This window comes from Petromyzon marinus (genome assembly GCF_048934315.1).
Source record: "Petromyzon marinus isolate PM22_M1 ecotype Great Lakes invasive population chromosome 67 unlocalized genomic scaffold, UKy_Petmar_22M1.pri1.0 chr67_unloc.6, whole genome shotgun sequence".
Lineage (NCBI taxonomy): Eukaryota > Metazoa > Chordata > Hyperoartia > Petromyzontiformes > Petromyzontidae > Petromyzon > Petromyzon marinus.
Genome location: NW_027422596.1, coordinates 911760 through 930062, shown reverse-complemented (window position 1 = coordinate 930062; position 18303 = coordinate 911760). Strand labels below are relative to the sequence as shown.

General features: G+C 48.2%; 1 protein-coding gene across 1 annotated transcript in view; it reads left to right on the top strand.

Annotated features, from left to right (window-relative positions):
• LOC116957929 (vitamin K-dependent protein S-like) overlaps positions 1 to 18303 on the top strand; it is a 122807-nt gene that overhangs the window by 25256 nt on the left and 79248 nt on the right. The window contains exons 6-7 of the mRNA XM_076058056.1: positions 1502 to 1623; positions 8553 to 8671. Of these exons, the coding sequence (XP_075914171.1) occupies positions 1502 to 1623; positions 8553 to 8671 (241 nt within the window). The remainder of the gene's footprint in view (positions 1 to 1501; positions 1624 to 8552; positions 8672 to 18303) is intronic.

Sequence of the window (18303 nt, the reverse complement as noted above, 5' to 3'; positions counted from 1 at the left end):
CGATTGCACACGTTGCCATGGAAACGTCATGATATTGTTATCATTTTTTTAATTTTAATTTCATTATTTTTATTACTTTTATTATTATTATTTACTTTTCTTATTTTTCATTATTGTTATTATTTTTCATCATTTTCATCATTGTTTTATTATTTTTTATTATTTGATCTATCTACGTGGCTTCACCGAAAGACCCAAAACGCGTGAATTCCTGCAGTCACGACAGCTGGAAGTGAATGTTTAAACCCCCTCGCGCGCGCCGTGCATCCTGACGCAACTCGCAACACGAACATTCACAACCCTTCAATCGGCAATCGTGCAACCCGCAATCCGGAAAATTGGCAGAATTGCAATCCTCCACCACGCAATCCTCCACCACGCAATCCTCCACCACGCAATCCTCCACCACACAATCCTCCACCACTCAATCCTCCACCACTCAATCCTGCACCACACAATCCTCCACCACGCAATCCTCCACCACTCAATCCTGCACCACACAATCCTCCACCACTCAATCCTCCACCACGCAATCCTCCACCACTCAATCCTGCACCACACAATCCTCCACCACGCAATCCTCCACCACTCAATCCTGCACCACACAATCCTCCACCACGCAATCCTCCACCACTCAATCCTCCACCACGCAATCCTCCACCACTCAATCCTGCACCACACAATCCTCCACCACTCAATCCTCCACCACTCAATCCTCCACCACTCAATCCTCCACCACGCAATCCTCCACCACTCAATCCTCCACCACTCAATCCTCCACCACTCAATCCTGCACCACACAATCCTCCACCACTCAATCCTCCACCACTCAATCCTCCACCACTCAATCCTCCACCACGCAATCCTCCACCACTCAATCCTCCACCACTCAATTCTCCACCACTCAATCCTGCACCACGCAATCCTCAATCGCCAATCCTGCAAAATCTGCAATCCACAGCCCACAAACCCGCAACCCTGCACCACGCAATCCTTTAACCCACAATCCTGCACCACGCAATCCCGCACCACGCTGCTGATGATGATGCTGATGGTTGGGCTGACGCTGCTGCTGCTGCTGCTGCTACTGCGGCTGATGATGCTTCTTGTGATGATGCTGATCGTGATGATGATGCTGCAGCTGATAATGGTGCTGATGATGATGGTGCTGATGATGATGCTGATGATGATGATGGTGCTGATGATGATGCTGATGATGATGGTGCTAATGTTGATGATGATGATGGAGCTGATGATGGTGGTGATGATGATGATGGTGCTGATGATGATGATGGTGCTGATGATGATGATGGTGCTAATGATGATGATGGTGATGATGATGGTGATGATGATGGTGCTAATGATGATGGTGCTAATGATGATGGTGCTGATGATGGTGCTGATGATGGTGCTAATGATGATGATGGTGGTGATGATGATGGTGGTGCTCTCCTCCGCTGCCCCCATCCCCCCTGCCCCCCCTGCCCCCCCTGCCCCCCAGTGTGGAGTGAGTGTGTGGAGCTGCGCTGTGAGCAGGGCTGCTCAGAGTCTGCAGGCTCTGTCCGCTGCTACTGCGAAGGGCGCAACGGCTCCACACTCGCCACTGACCAACGCTCCTGTCAGGTGAGAGACTCACACAGAGAGAGACTCGTAGACTCACACAGAGACTCACATAGAGAGACTCGTAGACTCACACAGAGACTCACACAGAGAGACACATAGACTCACACAGAGAGACTCGTAGACTAACACAGAGACTCGTAGACTCACACGGAGACCCATAGACTCACGCAGAGACCCATAGACTCACACAGAGACCCATAGACTCACACAGAGACCCATAGACTCACACAGAGACACATAGACTCACACAGAGACCCGTAGACACACAGAGACTCACACAGAGAGAGACTCGTAGACTCACACAGAGACTCATAGACTAACACAGAGACCCATAGACTCACACAGAGACCCATAGACTCACACAGAAACCCATAGACTCACATAGAGACCCGTAGACACACAGAGACTCACACACAGAGAGACTCGTAGACTAACACAGAGACTCACACAGAGAGACCCATAGACTCACACACAGAGAGACTCGTAGACTCACACAGAGCCCATAGACTCACACAGAGACTCGTAGACTCACACAGAGACTCACACAGAGACTCGTAGACTCACACAGAGACTCACATAGGGAGACCCATAGACTCACACAGAGTGCTCGTAGACTAACACAGAGACTCACACACAGAGAGACTCGTAGACTAACACACAGAGACTCGTAGACTCACACAGAGACCCGTAGACTCACACAGAGACTCGTAGACTCATACAGAGACTCGTAGACTCACAAAGAGAGACCCGTAGACTAACACAGAGAGACTCGTAGACTCACACACAGAGAGAGACTCGTAGACTCACACAGAGACTCACACAGAGACTCACACAGAGAGAGACTCGTAGACTCACACAGAGACTCACACAGAGAGACTCGTAGACTCACACAGAGACTCGTAGACTAACACAGAGGCTCGTAGACTAACACAGAGACCCATAGACTAACACAGAGAGACTCGTAGACTAACACAGAGACTCGTAGACTCACACAGAGAGCTTCGTAGACTCATAAAGAGACCCATAGACTCACACAGAGAGACTCGTAGACTAACACAGAGACTCGTAGACTCGCACAGAGAGCTTCGTAGACTCATAAAGAGACTCATAGACTCATACAGAGAGACTCGTAGACTCACACACAGAGAGCCTCGTAGACTAACACAGAGACTCGTAGACTAACACAGAGACTCGTAGACTAACACACAGAGACCCATAGACTCACACACAGAGAGCCTCGTAGACTAACACAGAGACTCATAGACTCACACAGAGACTCGTAGACTCACACAGAGACTCGTAGACTCACACAGAGACACATAGACTCACACAGAGACTCATAGACTCACACAGAGAGACTCGTAGACTAACACAGAGACTCGTAGACTCAAACAGAGACTCGTAGACTCACACAGAGACTCGTAGACTAACACAGAGAGACACTGGCTCACACAGACTCACAGAGAGCATCATAGACTAACACAGAGACTCGTAGACTCACACAGAGAGAGACTCGTAGACTCACACAGAGACTCACACAGAGAGACCCGTAGACTCACACAGAGAGACTCATAGACTAACACAGAGACTCACACACAAAGAGACTCGTAGACTCACACAGAGACTCACACACAGAGAGACTCGTAGACTAACACAGAGACTCACACAGAGACTCGTAGACTCACACACAGAGAGACTCGTGGACTCACACAGAGACTCACACAGAGACTCGTAGACTCACACACAGACACTCGTAGACTCACACAGAGACTCGTAGACTCACACAGAGACCCATAGACTCACACAGAGACTCACACAGAGACTCGTAGACTCACACAGAGACTCACACAGAGACTCGTAGACTCACACAGAGACTCATAGACTCACACAGAGACCCGTAGACTCACACAGTGACTCACACAGAGACTCGTAGACTCACACAGAGACTCATAGACTAACACACAGAGAGCCTCGTAGACTAACACAGAGACCCATAGACTCACACAGAGACTCGTAGACTCACACAGAGAGACTCGTAGACTCACACAGAGAGACTCGTAGACTCACACAGAGACTCACACAGAGGGACCCCGTAGACTCACACAGAGAGACTCATAGACTAACACAGAGACTCACACACAAAGAGACTCGTAGACTCACACAGAGACTCACACACAGAGAGACTCGGAGACTAACACAGAGACTCACACAGAGACTCGTAGACTCACACACAGAGAGACTCGTAGACTCACACAGAGACTCACACAGAGACTCGTAGACTCACACACAGAGACTCGTAGACTCACACAGAGACTCGTAGACTCACACAGAGACCCATAGACTCACACAGAGACTCACACAGAGACTCGTAGACTCACACAGAGACTCACACAGAGACTCGTAGACTCACATAGAGACTCATAGACTCACACAGAGAGACTCGTCGACTCACACAGAGAGACTCGTAGACTCACACAGAGACTCACACAGAGAGACCCGTAGACTCACACAGAGAGACTCATAGACTAACACAGAGACTCACACACAAAGAGACTCGTAGACTCACACAGAGACTCACACACAGAGAGACTCGTAGACTAACACAGAGACTCACACATAGACTCGTAGACTCACACACAGAGAGACTCGTAGACTCACACAGAGACTCACACAGAGACTCGTAGACTCACACACAGAGACTCGTAGACTCAGACAGAGACTCGTAGACTCACACAGAGACCCATAGACTCACACAGAGACTCACACAGAGACTCGTAGACTCACACAGAGACTCACACAGAGACTCGTAGACTCACACAGAGACTCATAGACTCACACAGAGACCCGTAGACTCACACAGAGACTCACACAGAGACTCGTAGACTCACACAGAGACTCATAGACTCACACACAGAGGGATTCATAGACTAACACAGAGACCCATAGACTCACACAGAGACCCGTAGACTCACACAGAGACTCGTAGACTCATACAGAGACTCGTAGACTCACACAGAGAGAGACTCGTAGACTAACACAGAGAGACTCGTAGACTCACACAGAGAGACCCGTAGACTAACACAGAGAGACTCGTAGACTCACACACAGAGAGAGACTCGTAGACTCACACAGAAACTCGTAGACTAACACAGAGACTCGTAGACTCACACGGAGAGCCTCGTAGACTAACACAGAGACTCGTAGACTAACACAGAGACCCATAGACTAACACAGAGACTCGTAGACTAACACAGAGAGACTCGTAGACTAACACAGAGACCCATAGACTCACACAGAGACTCGTAGACTAACACAGAGACTCACACAGAGAGACTCATAGACTAACACAGAGAGCCTCGTAGGCTAACACAGAGACTCGTAGACTCACACAGAGAGCTTCGTAGACTCATAAAGAGACCCATAGACTCACACAGAGAGACTCGTAGACTCACACACAGAGAGCCTCGTAGACTAACACAGAGACTCGTAGACTAACACAGAGACTCGTAGACTAACACACAGAGACCCATAGACTCACACACAGAGAGCCTCGTAGACTAACACAGAGACTCATAGACTCACACAGAGACTCACACAGAGACTCGTAGACTCACACAGAGACACATAGACTCACACAGAGACTCATAGACTCACACAGAGAGACTCGTAGACTAACACAGAGACTCGTAGACTCAAACAGAGCCGCGTAGACTCACACAGAGACTCGTAGACTAACACAGAGAGACACTGGCTCACACAGACTCACAGAGAGACTCATAGACTAACACAGAGACTCGTAGACTCACACAGAGAGAGACTCGTAGACTCACACAGAGACTCGTAGACTCACACAGAGAGACTCATAGACTCACACAGAGAGACTCGTAGACTCACACAGAGACTCACACAGAGAGACCCGTAGACTCACACAGAGAGACTCATAGACTATCACAGAGACTCACACACAAAGAGACTCGTAGACTCACACAGAGACTCACACACAGAGAGACTCGTAGACTAACACAGAGACTCAAACAAAGACTCGTAGACTCACACACAGAGAGACTCGTAGACTCACACAGAGACTCACACAGAGACTCGTAGACTCACACACAGAGACTCGTAGACTCACACAGAGACTCGTAGACTCACACAGAGACCCATAGACTCACACAGAGACTCACACAGAGACTCGTAGACTCACACAGAGACTCACACAGAGACTCGTAGACTCACACAGAGACTCATAGACTCACACAGAGACCCGTAGACTCACACAGAGACTCACACAGAGACTCACACAGAGACTCGTACACTCACACAGAGACTCATAGACTCACGCACAGAGAGTCTCGTAGACTAACACAGAGACCCATAGACTCACACAGAGACTCGTAGACTCACACAGAGAGACTCGTAGCCTCACACAGAGAGACTCGTAGACTCACACAGAGACTCACACAGAGAGACCCGTAGACTCACACAGAGAGACTCATAGACTAACACAGAGACTCACACACAAAGAGACTCGTAGACTCACACAGAGACTCACACACAGAGAGACTCGTAGACTAACACAGAGACTCACACAGAGACTCGTAGACTCACACACAGAGAGACTCGTAGACTCACACAGAGACTCACACAGAGACTTGTAGACTCACACACAGAGACTCGTAGACTCAGACAGAGACTCGTAGACTCACACAGAGACCCATAGACTCACACAGAGACTCACACAGAGACTCGTAGACTCACACAGAGACTCACACAGAGACTCGTAGACTCACACAGAGACTCATAGACTCACACAGAGACCCGTAGACTCACACAGAGACTCACACAGAGACTCGTAGACTCACACAGAGACGTATAGACTCACACACAGAGAGCCTCGTAGACTAACACAGAGACCCATAGACTCACACAGAGACTCGTAGACTCACACAGAGACTCATATACTCACACACAGAGCGCCTCGTAGACTAACACAGAGACCCATAGACTCACACAGAGACTCGTAGACTCACACAGAGAGACTCGTAGACTCACACAGAGACTCGTAGACTAACACAGAGACCCATAGACTCACACAGAGACCCATAGACTCACACACAGAGAGACTCGTAGACTAACACAGAGACTCGTAGACTCACACAGAGTCTCGTAGACTCACACAGAGACCCATAGACTCACACACAGAGAGGCTTGTAGACTCACACAGAGACTCGTAGACTCACACAGAGACTCGTAGACTCACACAGAGACGCATAGACTCACACAGAGACTCATAGGCTCACACAGAGTCTCATAGACTCATACAGAGAGACTCGTAGGCTCACACAGCGACTCATAGACTCACACAGAGACCCATAGAGTCACACACAGAGAGACTCGTAGACTCACACAGAGAGACTCGTAGACTCACACAGAGACTCGTAGACTCACACAGAGAGACACTGACTCACACAGACTCACAGAGAGACCCATAGACTCACACAGAGACATATAGACTCGCACAAAGACCCACAGATGTGCACAGTGACCCATAGACTGACACAGAGACCCACAGACTCGCACAGAGACTCATAGACTCACACAGACTCATACAGATTCACACAGACTCATATACTCACACAGAGACCCATAGGCTTACGCAAAGACCCATAGACTCACGCAGAGACTCATAGACTGCAGATGCCACTTGTTTTTCACCTTCTGCAGATGTAGATGCCACTGGTTCTTTACGTTCTGTAGATGTAGATGCCACTGGTTCTTCACGTTCTGCAGATGTAGATGCCACTGGTTCTTTACGTTCTGTAGATGTAGATGCCACTGGTTCTTCAAGTTCTGTAGATGTAGATGCCACTGGTTCTTCACATTCTGCAGATGTAGATGCCACTGGTTCTTCACGTTTTGTAGATGTAGATGCCACTGGTTCTTTACGTTCTGTAGATGTAGATGCCACTGGTTCTTCACGTTCTGCAGATGTAGATGCCACTGGTTCTTTACGTTCTGCAGATGTAGATGCCACTGGTTCCCCATATTCTGCAGATGTAGATGCCACTGGTTCTTCACGTTCTGCAGATGTAGATGCCACTGGTTCTTCACGTTCTGTAGATGTAGATGCCACTGGTTCTTCACGGTCTGCAGATGTAGATGCCACTGGTTCTTCACATTCTGCACATGTAGATGCCACTGGTTCTTCACGTTCTGCAGATGTAGATGCCGCTGGTTCTTCACGTTCTGCAGATGTAGATGCCACTGGTTCTTCACGTTCTGCAGATGTAGATGCCACTGGTTCTTCAAGTTATGTAGATGTAGATGCCACTGGTTCTTCACATTTTGCAGATGTAGATGCCACTGGTTCTTCACGTTCTGTAGATGCCACTGGTTCTTAACGTTCTGCAGATGTAGATGCCACTGGTTCTCCACATTCTGCAGATGTAGATGCCACTGGTTCTTCACGTTCTGGAGATGTAGATGTCACTGGTTCTTCACGTTCTGTAGATGTAGATGCCACTGGTTCTTCACATTCTGCACATGTAGATGCCACTGGTTCTTCACGTTCTGCAGATGTAGATGCCACTGGTTCTTCACGTTTTGTAGACGTAGACGTCATTGGTTCTTCACATTCTGCGGATGTAGATGCCACTGGTTCTTCACGTTCTGCAGATTTAGATGTCACTTGTTCTGCAGATGTAGATGCCACTGGTTCTTCACGTTCTTCAGATGTAGATGCCACGACCACCGTTTTTTTAATTTACAACTCGCGGTCCCAACAGGCTTCCACTGGACCATACGGGACCAGGGTTTGTTCATATCTCTGAATGTTCATAAGTCGGACGTTCGAAAGCAGAGGAGTCCCCTGTATTTTGTCGTTGTTGTTATTATTATTGATTGTCATGGTGTTTGATTTCCTTGATCAGCCCATCCATACGTGCGCTCCGGTCAGTGACCAAAAGGACCCCACTTTCTTCTACCTGGGCATGAACTTCAACAAGGGTCCTGCCATCTTCATGAGATTCAAACTGCAGAAGCTCACCAGGTGAGCCACCGTCCTTACCAGATTCAAACTCACCAGGTGAGTCACAGTCCTCACCAGAATCAAACTCACCAGGTGAGCCACTGACCTTACCAGATTCAAACTCACCAGGTGAGCCACCATCCTCACCAGATTCAAACTCACCAGGTGAGCCACCATCCTCATCAGATTCAAACTCACCATATGAGCCATCATCCTCACCAGATTCAAACTCAGCAGGTGAGCCACAGTCCTCAACAGATTCAAACTCACCAGGTGAGCCACCATCCTCACCAGATTCAAATTCACCAGGTGGGCCACCATCCTCACCAGATTCAAACTCACCAGGTGAGCCATCATCCTCACCAGATTCAAACTCACCAGGTGAGTCACAGTCCTCACCAGATTCAAACTCACCAGGTGAGCCACCATCCTCACCAGATTCAAACTCACCAGGTGAGCCACCATCCTCACCAGATTCAAACTCACCAGGTGAGCCATCATCCTCACCAGATTAAAACTCATCTGGTGAGTCACCATCCTCACCAGATTCAAACTCACCAGGTGAGCCATCATCCTCACCAGATTCAAACTCACCAGGTGAGCCACTGCCCGAAGCCACGATATTAACCAGGGCGGCCCAGCCGGTTAGAACCGTCGATTCGAACATCTCTCTCTCCAATCTCTCTCTCTCTCTACACTCTGACTCTCTCCACTCTGTCTCCAATCTGTCTCCACTCTGTCTCCACTCTGTCTCCACTCTCTCCACTCTGTCTCCACTCTGTCTCTACTCTGTCTCTAATCTCTCCACTCTCTCCACTCTGTCTCCACTCTGTCTCCACTCTGTCTCCACTCTGTCTCCACTCTCTCCACTCTGTCTCCACTCTGTCTCTAATCTCTCCACTCTGTCTCCACTCTGTCTCCACTCTGTCTCTAATCTCTCCACTCTGTCTCCACTCTGTCTCCACTCTGTCTCTAATCTCTCCACTCTGTCTCCACTCTGTCTCTAATCTCTCCACTCTGTCTCCACTCTCTCCACTCTGTCTCCACTCTGTCTCCACTCTCTCCACTCTGTCTCCAATCTGTCTCTAATCTCTCCACTCTCTCCACTCTGTCTCCACTCTCTCCACTCTGTCTCCACTCTCTCCACTCTGTCTCCACTCTGTCTCTACTCTCTCCACTCTGTCTCCACTCTCTCCACTCTGTCTCTAATCTCTCCACTCTGTCTCTAATCTCTCCACTCTGTCTCCACTCTGTCTCCCTCTGTCTCCACTCTGTCTCCACTCTCTCCACTCTATCTCTAATCTCTCCACTCTGTCTCCACTCTGTCTCCACTCTGTCTCTAATCTCTCTCCACTCTGTCTCCACTCTATCTCTAATCTCTCCACTCTGTCTCCACTCTGTCTCCACTCTGTCTCTAATCTCTCTCCACTCTGTCTCCACTCTGTCTCCACTCTGTCTCCACTCTGTCTCTAATCTCTCCACTCTGTCTCCACTCTGTCTCCACTCTGTCTCCACTCTCTCCACTCTGTCTCCACTCTGTCTCTAATCTCTCCACTCTGTCTCCACTCTGTCTCCACTCTGTCTCCACTCTGTCTCTAATATCTCCACTCTGTCTCCACTCTGTCTCCACTCTGTCTCTAATATCTCCACTCTGTCTCCACTCTGTCTCCACTCTGTCTCCACTCTGTCTCTAATATCTCCACTCTGTCTCCACTCTGTCTCCACTCTGTCTCTAATCTCTCCACTCTGTCTCTAATCTCTCCACTCTGTCTCCACTCTGTCTCCACTCTGTCTCTAATCTCTCCACTCTGTCTCCACTCTGTCTCCACTCTCTCTCCACTCTGTCTCCACTCTGTCTCCACTCTCTCCACTCTGTCTCCACTCTGTCTCTAATATCTCCACTCTGTCTCCACTCTGTCTCCACTCTGTCTCTAATCTCTCCACTCTGTCTCTAATCTCTCCACTCTGTCTCCACTCTGTCTCCACTCTGTCTCTAATCTCTCCACTCTGTCTCCACTCTGTCTCCACTCTGTCACCACTCTGTCTCCACTCTGTCTCCACTCTGTCTCTAATCTCTCCACTCTGTCTCCACTCTGTCTCTAATCTCTCTCCACTCTGTCTCCACTCTGTCTCTAATATTTCCACTCTGTCTCCACTCTGTCTCCACTCTGTCTCCACTCTCTCCACTCTGTCTCTAATCTCTCCACTCTGTCTCCACTCTGTCTCCACTCTGTCTCTAATCTCTCCACTCTGTCTCCACTCTGTCTCTAATCTCTCCACTCTGTCTCCAATCTGTCTCTAATCTCTCCACTCTCTCCACTCTGTCTCCACTCTCTCCACTCTGTCTCCACTCTGTCCACTCTGTCTCCACTCTGTCTCTACTCTCTCCACTCTGTCTCCACTCTCTCCACTCTGTCTCTAATCTCTCCACTCTGTCTCTAATCTCTCCACTCTGTCTCCACTCTGTCTCCACTCTGTCTCCACTCTGTCACCACTCTGTCTCCACTCTGTCTCCACTCTGTCACCACTCTGTCTCCACTCTCTCCACTCTGTCTCCACTCTGTCTCCCTCTGTCTCCACTCTGTCTCCACTCTGTCTCCACTCTGTCTCCCTCTGTCTCCACTCTGTCTCCACTCTCTCCACTCTATCTCTAATTTCTCCACTCTGTCTCCACTCTGTCTCCACTCTGTCTCTAATCTATCTCCACTCTGTCTCCACTCTGTCTCCACTCTCTCCACTCTGTCTCCACTCTGTCTCTAATATCTCCACTCTGTCTCCACTCTGTCTCTAATCTCTCCACTCTGTCTCTAATCTCTCCACTCTGTCTCCACTCTGTCTCCACTCTGTCTCTAATCTTTCCACTCTGTCTCCACTCTGTCTCCACTCTCTCTCCACTCTGTCTCCACTCTGTCTCCACTCTCTCCACTCTGTCTCCACTCTGTCTCTAATCTCTCCACTCTGTCTCTAATCTCTCCACTCTGTCTCCACTCTGTCTCCACTCTGTCTATAATCTCTCCACTCTGTCTCTAATCTCTCCACTCTGTCTCCACTCTGTCTCCACTCTGTCTCTAATCTCTCCACTCTGTCTCCACTCTGTCTCCACTCTGTCACCACTCTGTCTCTAATCTCTCCACTCTGTCTCCACTCTGTCTCTAATCTCTCCACTCTGTCTCTAATCTCTCCACTCTGTCTCCACTCTGTCTCCACTCTGTCTCTAATCTCTCCACTCTGTCTCTAATCTCTCCACTCTGTCTCCACTCTGTCTCCACTCTGTCTCTAATCTCTCCACTCTGTCTCCACTCTGTCTCCACTCTGTCTCCACTCTGTCTCCTGCAAGGTGACACTGACAGCCGCTCTCTGTGATGCTTCCATTGTTGCCAGCTCGAGGCGCGGCTCCGCCTGGAGCACGCCGCGTACCACACACACACACACGTGCCGGTGATGTGCAGAGCGTCTTCCTCGACTCACACAGAGACTCATAGACTCACAGAGAGACTCACACAGAGACTCATAGACTCACAGAGAGACTCACACAGAGACTCATAGACTCACACAGAGACTCATAGACTCACACAGAGACTCATAGACTCACACAGAGACTCATAGACTCACACAGACACTCACACAGAGACTCATAGACTCAGACAGAGACTCATAGACTCACACAGACTCACACAGAGACGCATAGACTCACACAGAGACTCATAGATTCACACAGAGACTCACACAGAGACTCATAGACTCACACAGACTCACACAGACTCACACAGAGACTTATATACTCACAGAGACTCATAGACTCACACAGAGACTCACACAGAGACTCATAGACTCACACAGAGACTCATAGACTCACACAGAGACTCACACAGAGACTCATAGACTCACAGAGAGGCTCATAGACTCACACAGACTCACCACAGACTTACACAGAGACTCATAGACTCACAGAGACTCATAGACTCACACAGAGACTCACACAGAGACTCATAGACTCACACAGAGACTCATAGACTCACACAGAGACTCACACAGAGACTCATAGACTCACAGAGAGACTCATAGACTCACACAGACTCACACAGACTTACACAGAGACTCATAGACTCACAGAGACTCATAGACTCACACAGAGACTGATAGACTCACACAGAGAGACTCATAGACTCACAGATTCACACAGAGACTCATAGACTCACACAGAGACTCACAGATTCACACAGAGACTCACAGATTCACACAGAGACTCATAAACTCACACAGAGACTCATAGACTCACACAGACTCACACAGACTCACACAGAGACTCATAGACTCACAGAGACTCATAGACTCACACAGAGACGCATAGACTCACACATAGACTCACACAGAGACTCATAGACTCACACAGAGACACACAGAGACTCATAGACTCACACAGAGAGACTCATAGACTCACAGATTCACACAGAGACTCATAGACTCACACAGAGACTCACAGATTCACACAGAGACTCATAGACTCACACAGATACTCACACAGAGACTCATAGACTCACACAGAGACTCACACAGAAACTCATAGACTCACACAGAGACTCACACAGACTCACACAGAGACTCACACATACTCACACAGAGACTCATAGACTCATAGACTCACACAGAGACTCATAGACTCACACAGAGACTCATAGACTCACACAGAGAGCCTCATAGACTCATAGACTCACGCAGAGACTCATAGACTCACACAGAGACAAACAGACTCACACAGAGAGACCCTGACTCACACAGAGACTCATAGACTCACACAGACTCACACAGACCCACGCAGAGACTCACACAGAGACTCATAGACTCACACAGAGACTCATAGACTCACACAGAGACTCACAGAGACTCATAGACTCACACAGAGACGCATAGACTCACACATAGACTCACACAGAGACTCATAGACTCACACAGAGAGACCCTGACTCACACAGAGACTCATAGACTCACACAGACTCACACAGACCTACGCAGAGACCCACACAGAGACTCATAGACTCACACAGAGACTCATAGACTCACACAGAGACTCACATAGACTCATAGACTCACACAGAGACGCATAGACTCACACAGAGACTCACACAGAGACTCATAGACTCACACAGAGAGACTCATAGACTCACAGATTCACACAGAGACTCATTGAATCACACAGAGACTCACAGATTCACACAGAGCCTCATAGACTCACACAGAGACTCACACAGAGACTCATAGACTCACACAGACTCACACAGACTCACACAGAGACTCATAGACTCACAGAGACTCATAGACTCACACAGAGACTTACACAGAGACTCATAGACTCACAGAGAGACTCATAGACTCACACAGAGACTCATACGGAGACTCATAGACTCAAACAGAGAGCCTCATAGACTCACAGATCCACACAGAGACTCATTGACTCACACAGAGACTCACAGATTCACACAGAGACTCATAGACTCACACAGAGACTCACACAGAGACTCATAGACTCACACAGACTCACACAGACTCACACAGAGACTTATAGACTCACAGAGACTCATAGACTCACACAGAGACTCACACAGAGACTCATAGACTCACACAGAGACTCATAGACTCACACAGAGACTCACACAGAGACTCATAGACTCACAGAGAGGCTCATAGACTCACACAGACTCACACAGACTCACACAGAGACTCATAGACTCACAAAGACTCATAGACTCACACAGAGACTGATAGACTCACACAGAGACTCACACAGAGACTCATAGACGCACACAGAGAGACTCATAGACTCACAGATTCACACAGAGACTCATAGACTCACACAGAGACTCACAGATTCACACAGAGACTCACAGATTCACACAGAGACTCATAAACTCACACAGAGACTCATAGACTCACACAGACTCACACAGACTCACACAGAGACTCATAGACTCACAGAGACTCATAGACTCACACAGAGACGCATAGACTCACACATAGACTCACACAGAGACTCATAGACTCACACAGAGACACACAGAGACTCATAGACTCACACAGAGAAACTCATAGACTCACAGATTCACACAGAGACTCATAGACTCACACAGAGACTCACAGATTCACTCAGAGACTCATAGACTCACACAGATACTCACACAGAGACTCATAGACTCACACAGAGACTCACACAGAGACTCATAGACTCACACAGAGACTCACACAGACTCACACAGAGACTCACACATACTCACACAGAGACTCATAGACTCATAGACTCACACAGAGACTCATAGACTCACACAGAGACTCATAGACTCACACAGAGAGCCTCATAGACTCATAGACTCACGCAGAGACTCATAGACTCACACAGAGACAAACAGACTCACACAGAGAGACCTGACTCACACAGAGACTCATAGACTCACACAGACTCACACAGACCCACGCAGAGACTCACACAGAGACTCATAGACTCACACAGAGACTCATAGACTCACACAGAGACTCACAGAGACTCATAGACTCACACAGAGACGCATAGACTCACACATAGACTCACACAGAGACTCATAGACTCACACAGAGAGACCCTGACTCACACAGAGACTCATAGACTCACACAGACTCACACAGACCTACGCAGAGACTCACACAGAGACAAACAGACTCACACAGAGAGACCCTGACTCACACAGAGACTCATAGACTCACACAGACTCACACAGACCCACGCAGAGACTCACACAAAGACTCATAGACTCACACAGAGACTCATAGACTCACACAGAGACTCACAGAGACTCATAAACTCACACAGAGACGCATAGACTCACACATAGACTCACACAGAGACTCATAGACTCACACAGAGAGACCCTGACTCACACAGAGACTCATAGACTTACACAGACTCACACAGACCTACGCAGAGACTCACACAGAGACTCATAGACTCACACAGAGGCTCATAGACTCACACAGAGACTCACATAGACTCATAGACTCACACAGAGACGCATAGACTCACACAGAGACTCACACAGAGACTCATAGACTCACACAGAGAGACTCATAGACTCACAGATTCACACAGAGACTCATTGAATCACACAGAGACTCACAGATTCACACAGAGACTCATAGACTCACACAGAGACTCACACAGAGACTCATAGACTCACACAGACTCACACAGACTCACACAGACTCACACAGAGACTCATAGACTCACAGAGACTCATAGACTCACACAGAGACTCACACAGAGACTCATAGACTCACAGAGAGGCTCATAGACTCACACAGAGACTCATACGGAGACTCATAGACTCAAACAGAGAGCCTCATAGACTCACAGATCCACACAGAGACTCATCGACTCACACAGAGACTCACAGATTCACACAGAGACTCATAGACTCACACAGAGACTCACACAGAGACTCATAGACTCACACAGACTCACACAGACTCACACAGAGACTTATAGACTCACAGAGACTCATAGACTCACACAGAGACTCACACAGAGACTCATAGACTCACACAGAGACTCATAGACTCACACAGAGACTCACACAGATACTCATAGACTCACAGAGAGCCTCATAGACTCACACAGACTCACACAGACTCACACAGAGACTCATAGACTCACAGAGACTCATAGACTCACACAGAAACTGATAGACTCACACAGAGACTCACACAGAGACTCATAGACGCACACAGAGAGTCTCATAGACTCACAGATTCACACAGAGACTCATAGACTCACACAGAGACTCACAGATTCACACAGAGACTCACAGATTCACACAGAGACTCATAAACTCACACAGAGACTCATAGACTCACACAGACTCACACAGACTCACACAGAGACTCATAGACTCACAGAGACTCATAGACTCACACAGAGACGCATAGACTCACACATAGACTCACACAGAGACTCATAGACTCACACAGAGACACACAGAGACTCATAGACTCACACAGAGAGACTCATAGACTCACAGATTCACACAGAGACTCATAGACTCACACAGAGACTCACAGATTCACACAGAGACTCATAGACTCACACAGATACTCACACAGAGACTCATAGACTCACACAGAGACTCACACAGAGACTCATAGACTCACACAGAGACTCACACAGACTCACACAGAGACTCACACATACTCACACAGAGACTCATAGACTCATAGACTCACACAGAGACTCATAGACTCACACAGAGACTCATAGACTCACACAGAGAGCCTCATAGACTCATAGACTCACGCAGAGACTCATAGACTCACACAGAGACAAACAGACTCACACAGAGAGACCCTGACTCACACAGAGACTCATAGACTCACACAGACTCACACAGACCCACGCAGAGACTCACACAGAGACTCATAGACTCACACAGAGACTCATAGACTCACACAGAGACTCACAGAGACTCGTAGACTCACACAGAGACGCATAGACTCACACATAGACTCACACAGAGACTCATAGACTCACACAGAGAGACGCTGACTCACACAGAGACTCATAGACTCACACAGACTCACACAGACCTACGCAGAGACTCACACAGAGACTCATAGACTCACACAGAGACTCATAGACTCACACAGAGACTCACATAGACTCATAGACTCACACAGAGACGCATAGACTCACACAGAGACTTATAGACTCACACAGAGACTCATAGACTCATACAGAGACTCATAGACTCACACAGAGAGACTCATAGACTCACAGATTCACACAGAGACTCATAGACTCACACAGAGACTCACAGATTCACACAGAGACTCATAGACTCACACAGAGACTCACACAGAGACTCATAGACTCACACAGACTCACACAGACTCACACAGAGACTCATAGACTCACAGAGACTTATAGACTCACACAGAGACTCACACAGAAACTCATAGACTCACACAGAGACTCATAGACTCACACAAAGACTCGCACAGAGACTCATAGACTCACAGAGAAACTCAAAGGCTCACACAGAGACTTATAGACTCACACAGAGACTCACACAGAAACTCATAGACTCACACAGACTCACACAGAGACTCATACACTCACAGAGACTCATAGACTCACACAGAGACTCACACAGAGACTCAGACTCACAGAGAGACTCATAGACTCACACAGAGACTCACACGGAGACTCATAGACTCAAACAGAGAGCCTCATAGACTCACAGATCCACACAGAGACTCATTGACTCACACAGAGACTCACAGATTCACACAGAGACTCATAGACTCACACAGAGACTCACACAGACTCACACAGAGACTCATAGACTCACATAGACTCATAGACTCACACAGAGACTCACACAAAGACTCATAGACTCACACAGAGACTCATAGACTCACACAGAGACTCATAGACTCACACAGAGATGCATACACTCACACAGAGACTCACAGAGACTCATAGACTCACACAGAGACTCATAGACTCACACAGAGACGCATAGACTCACACAGAGACTCATAGACTCACACAGAGACTCACACAGAGACTCATGGACTCACACAGAGACTCATAGACTCACACAGAGACTCATAGACTCACACAGAGACTCATA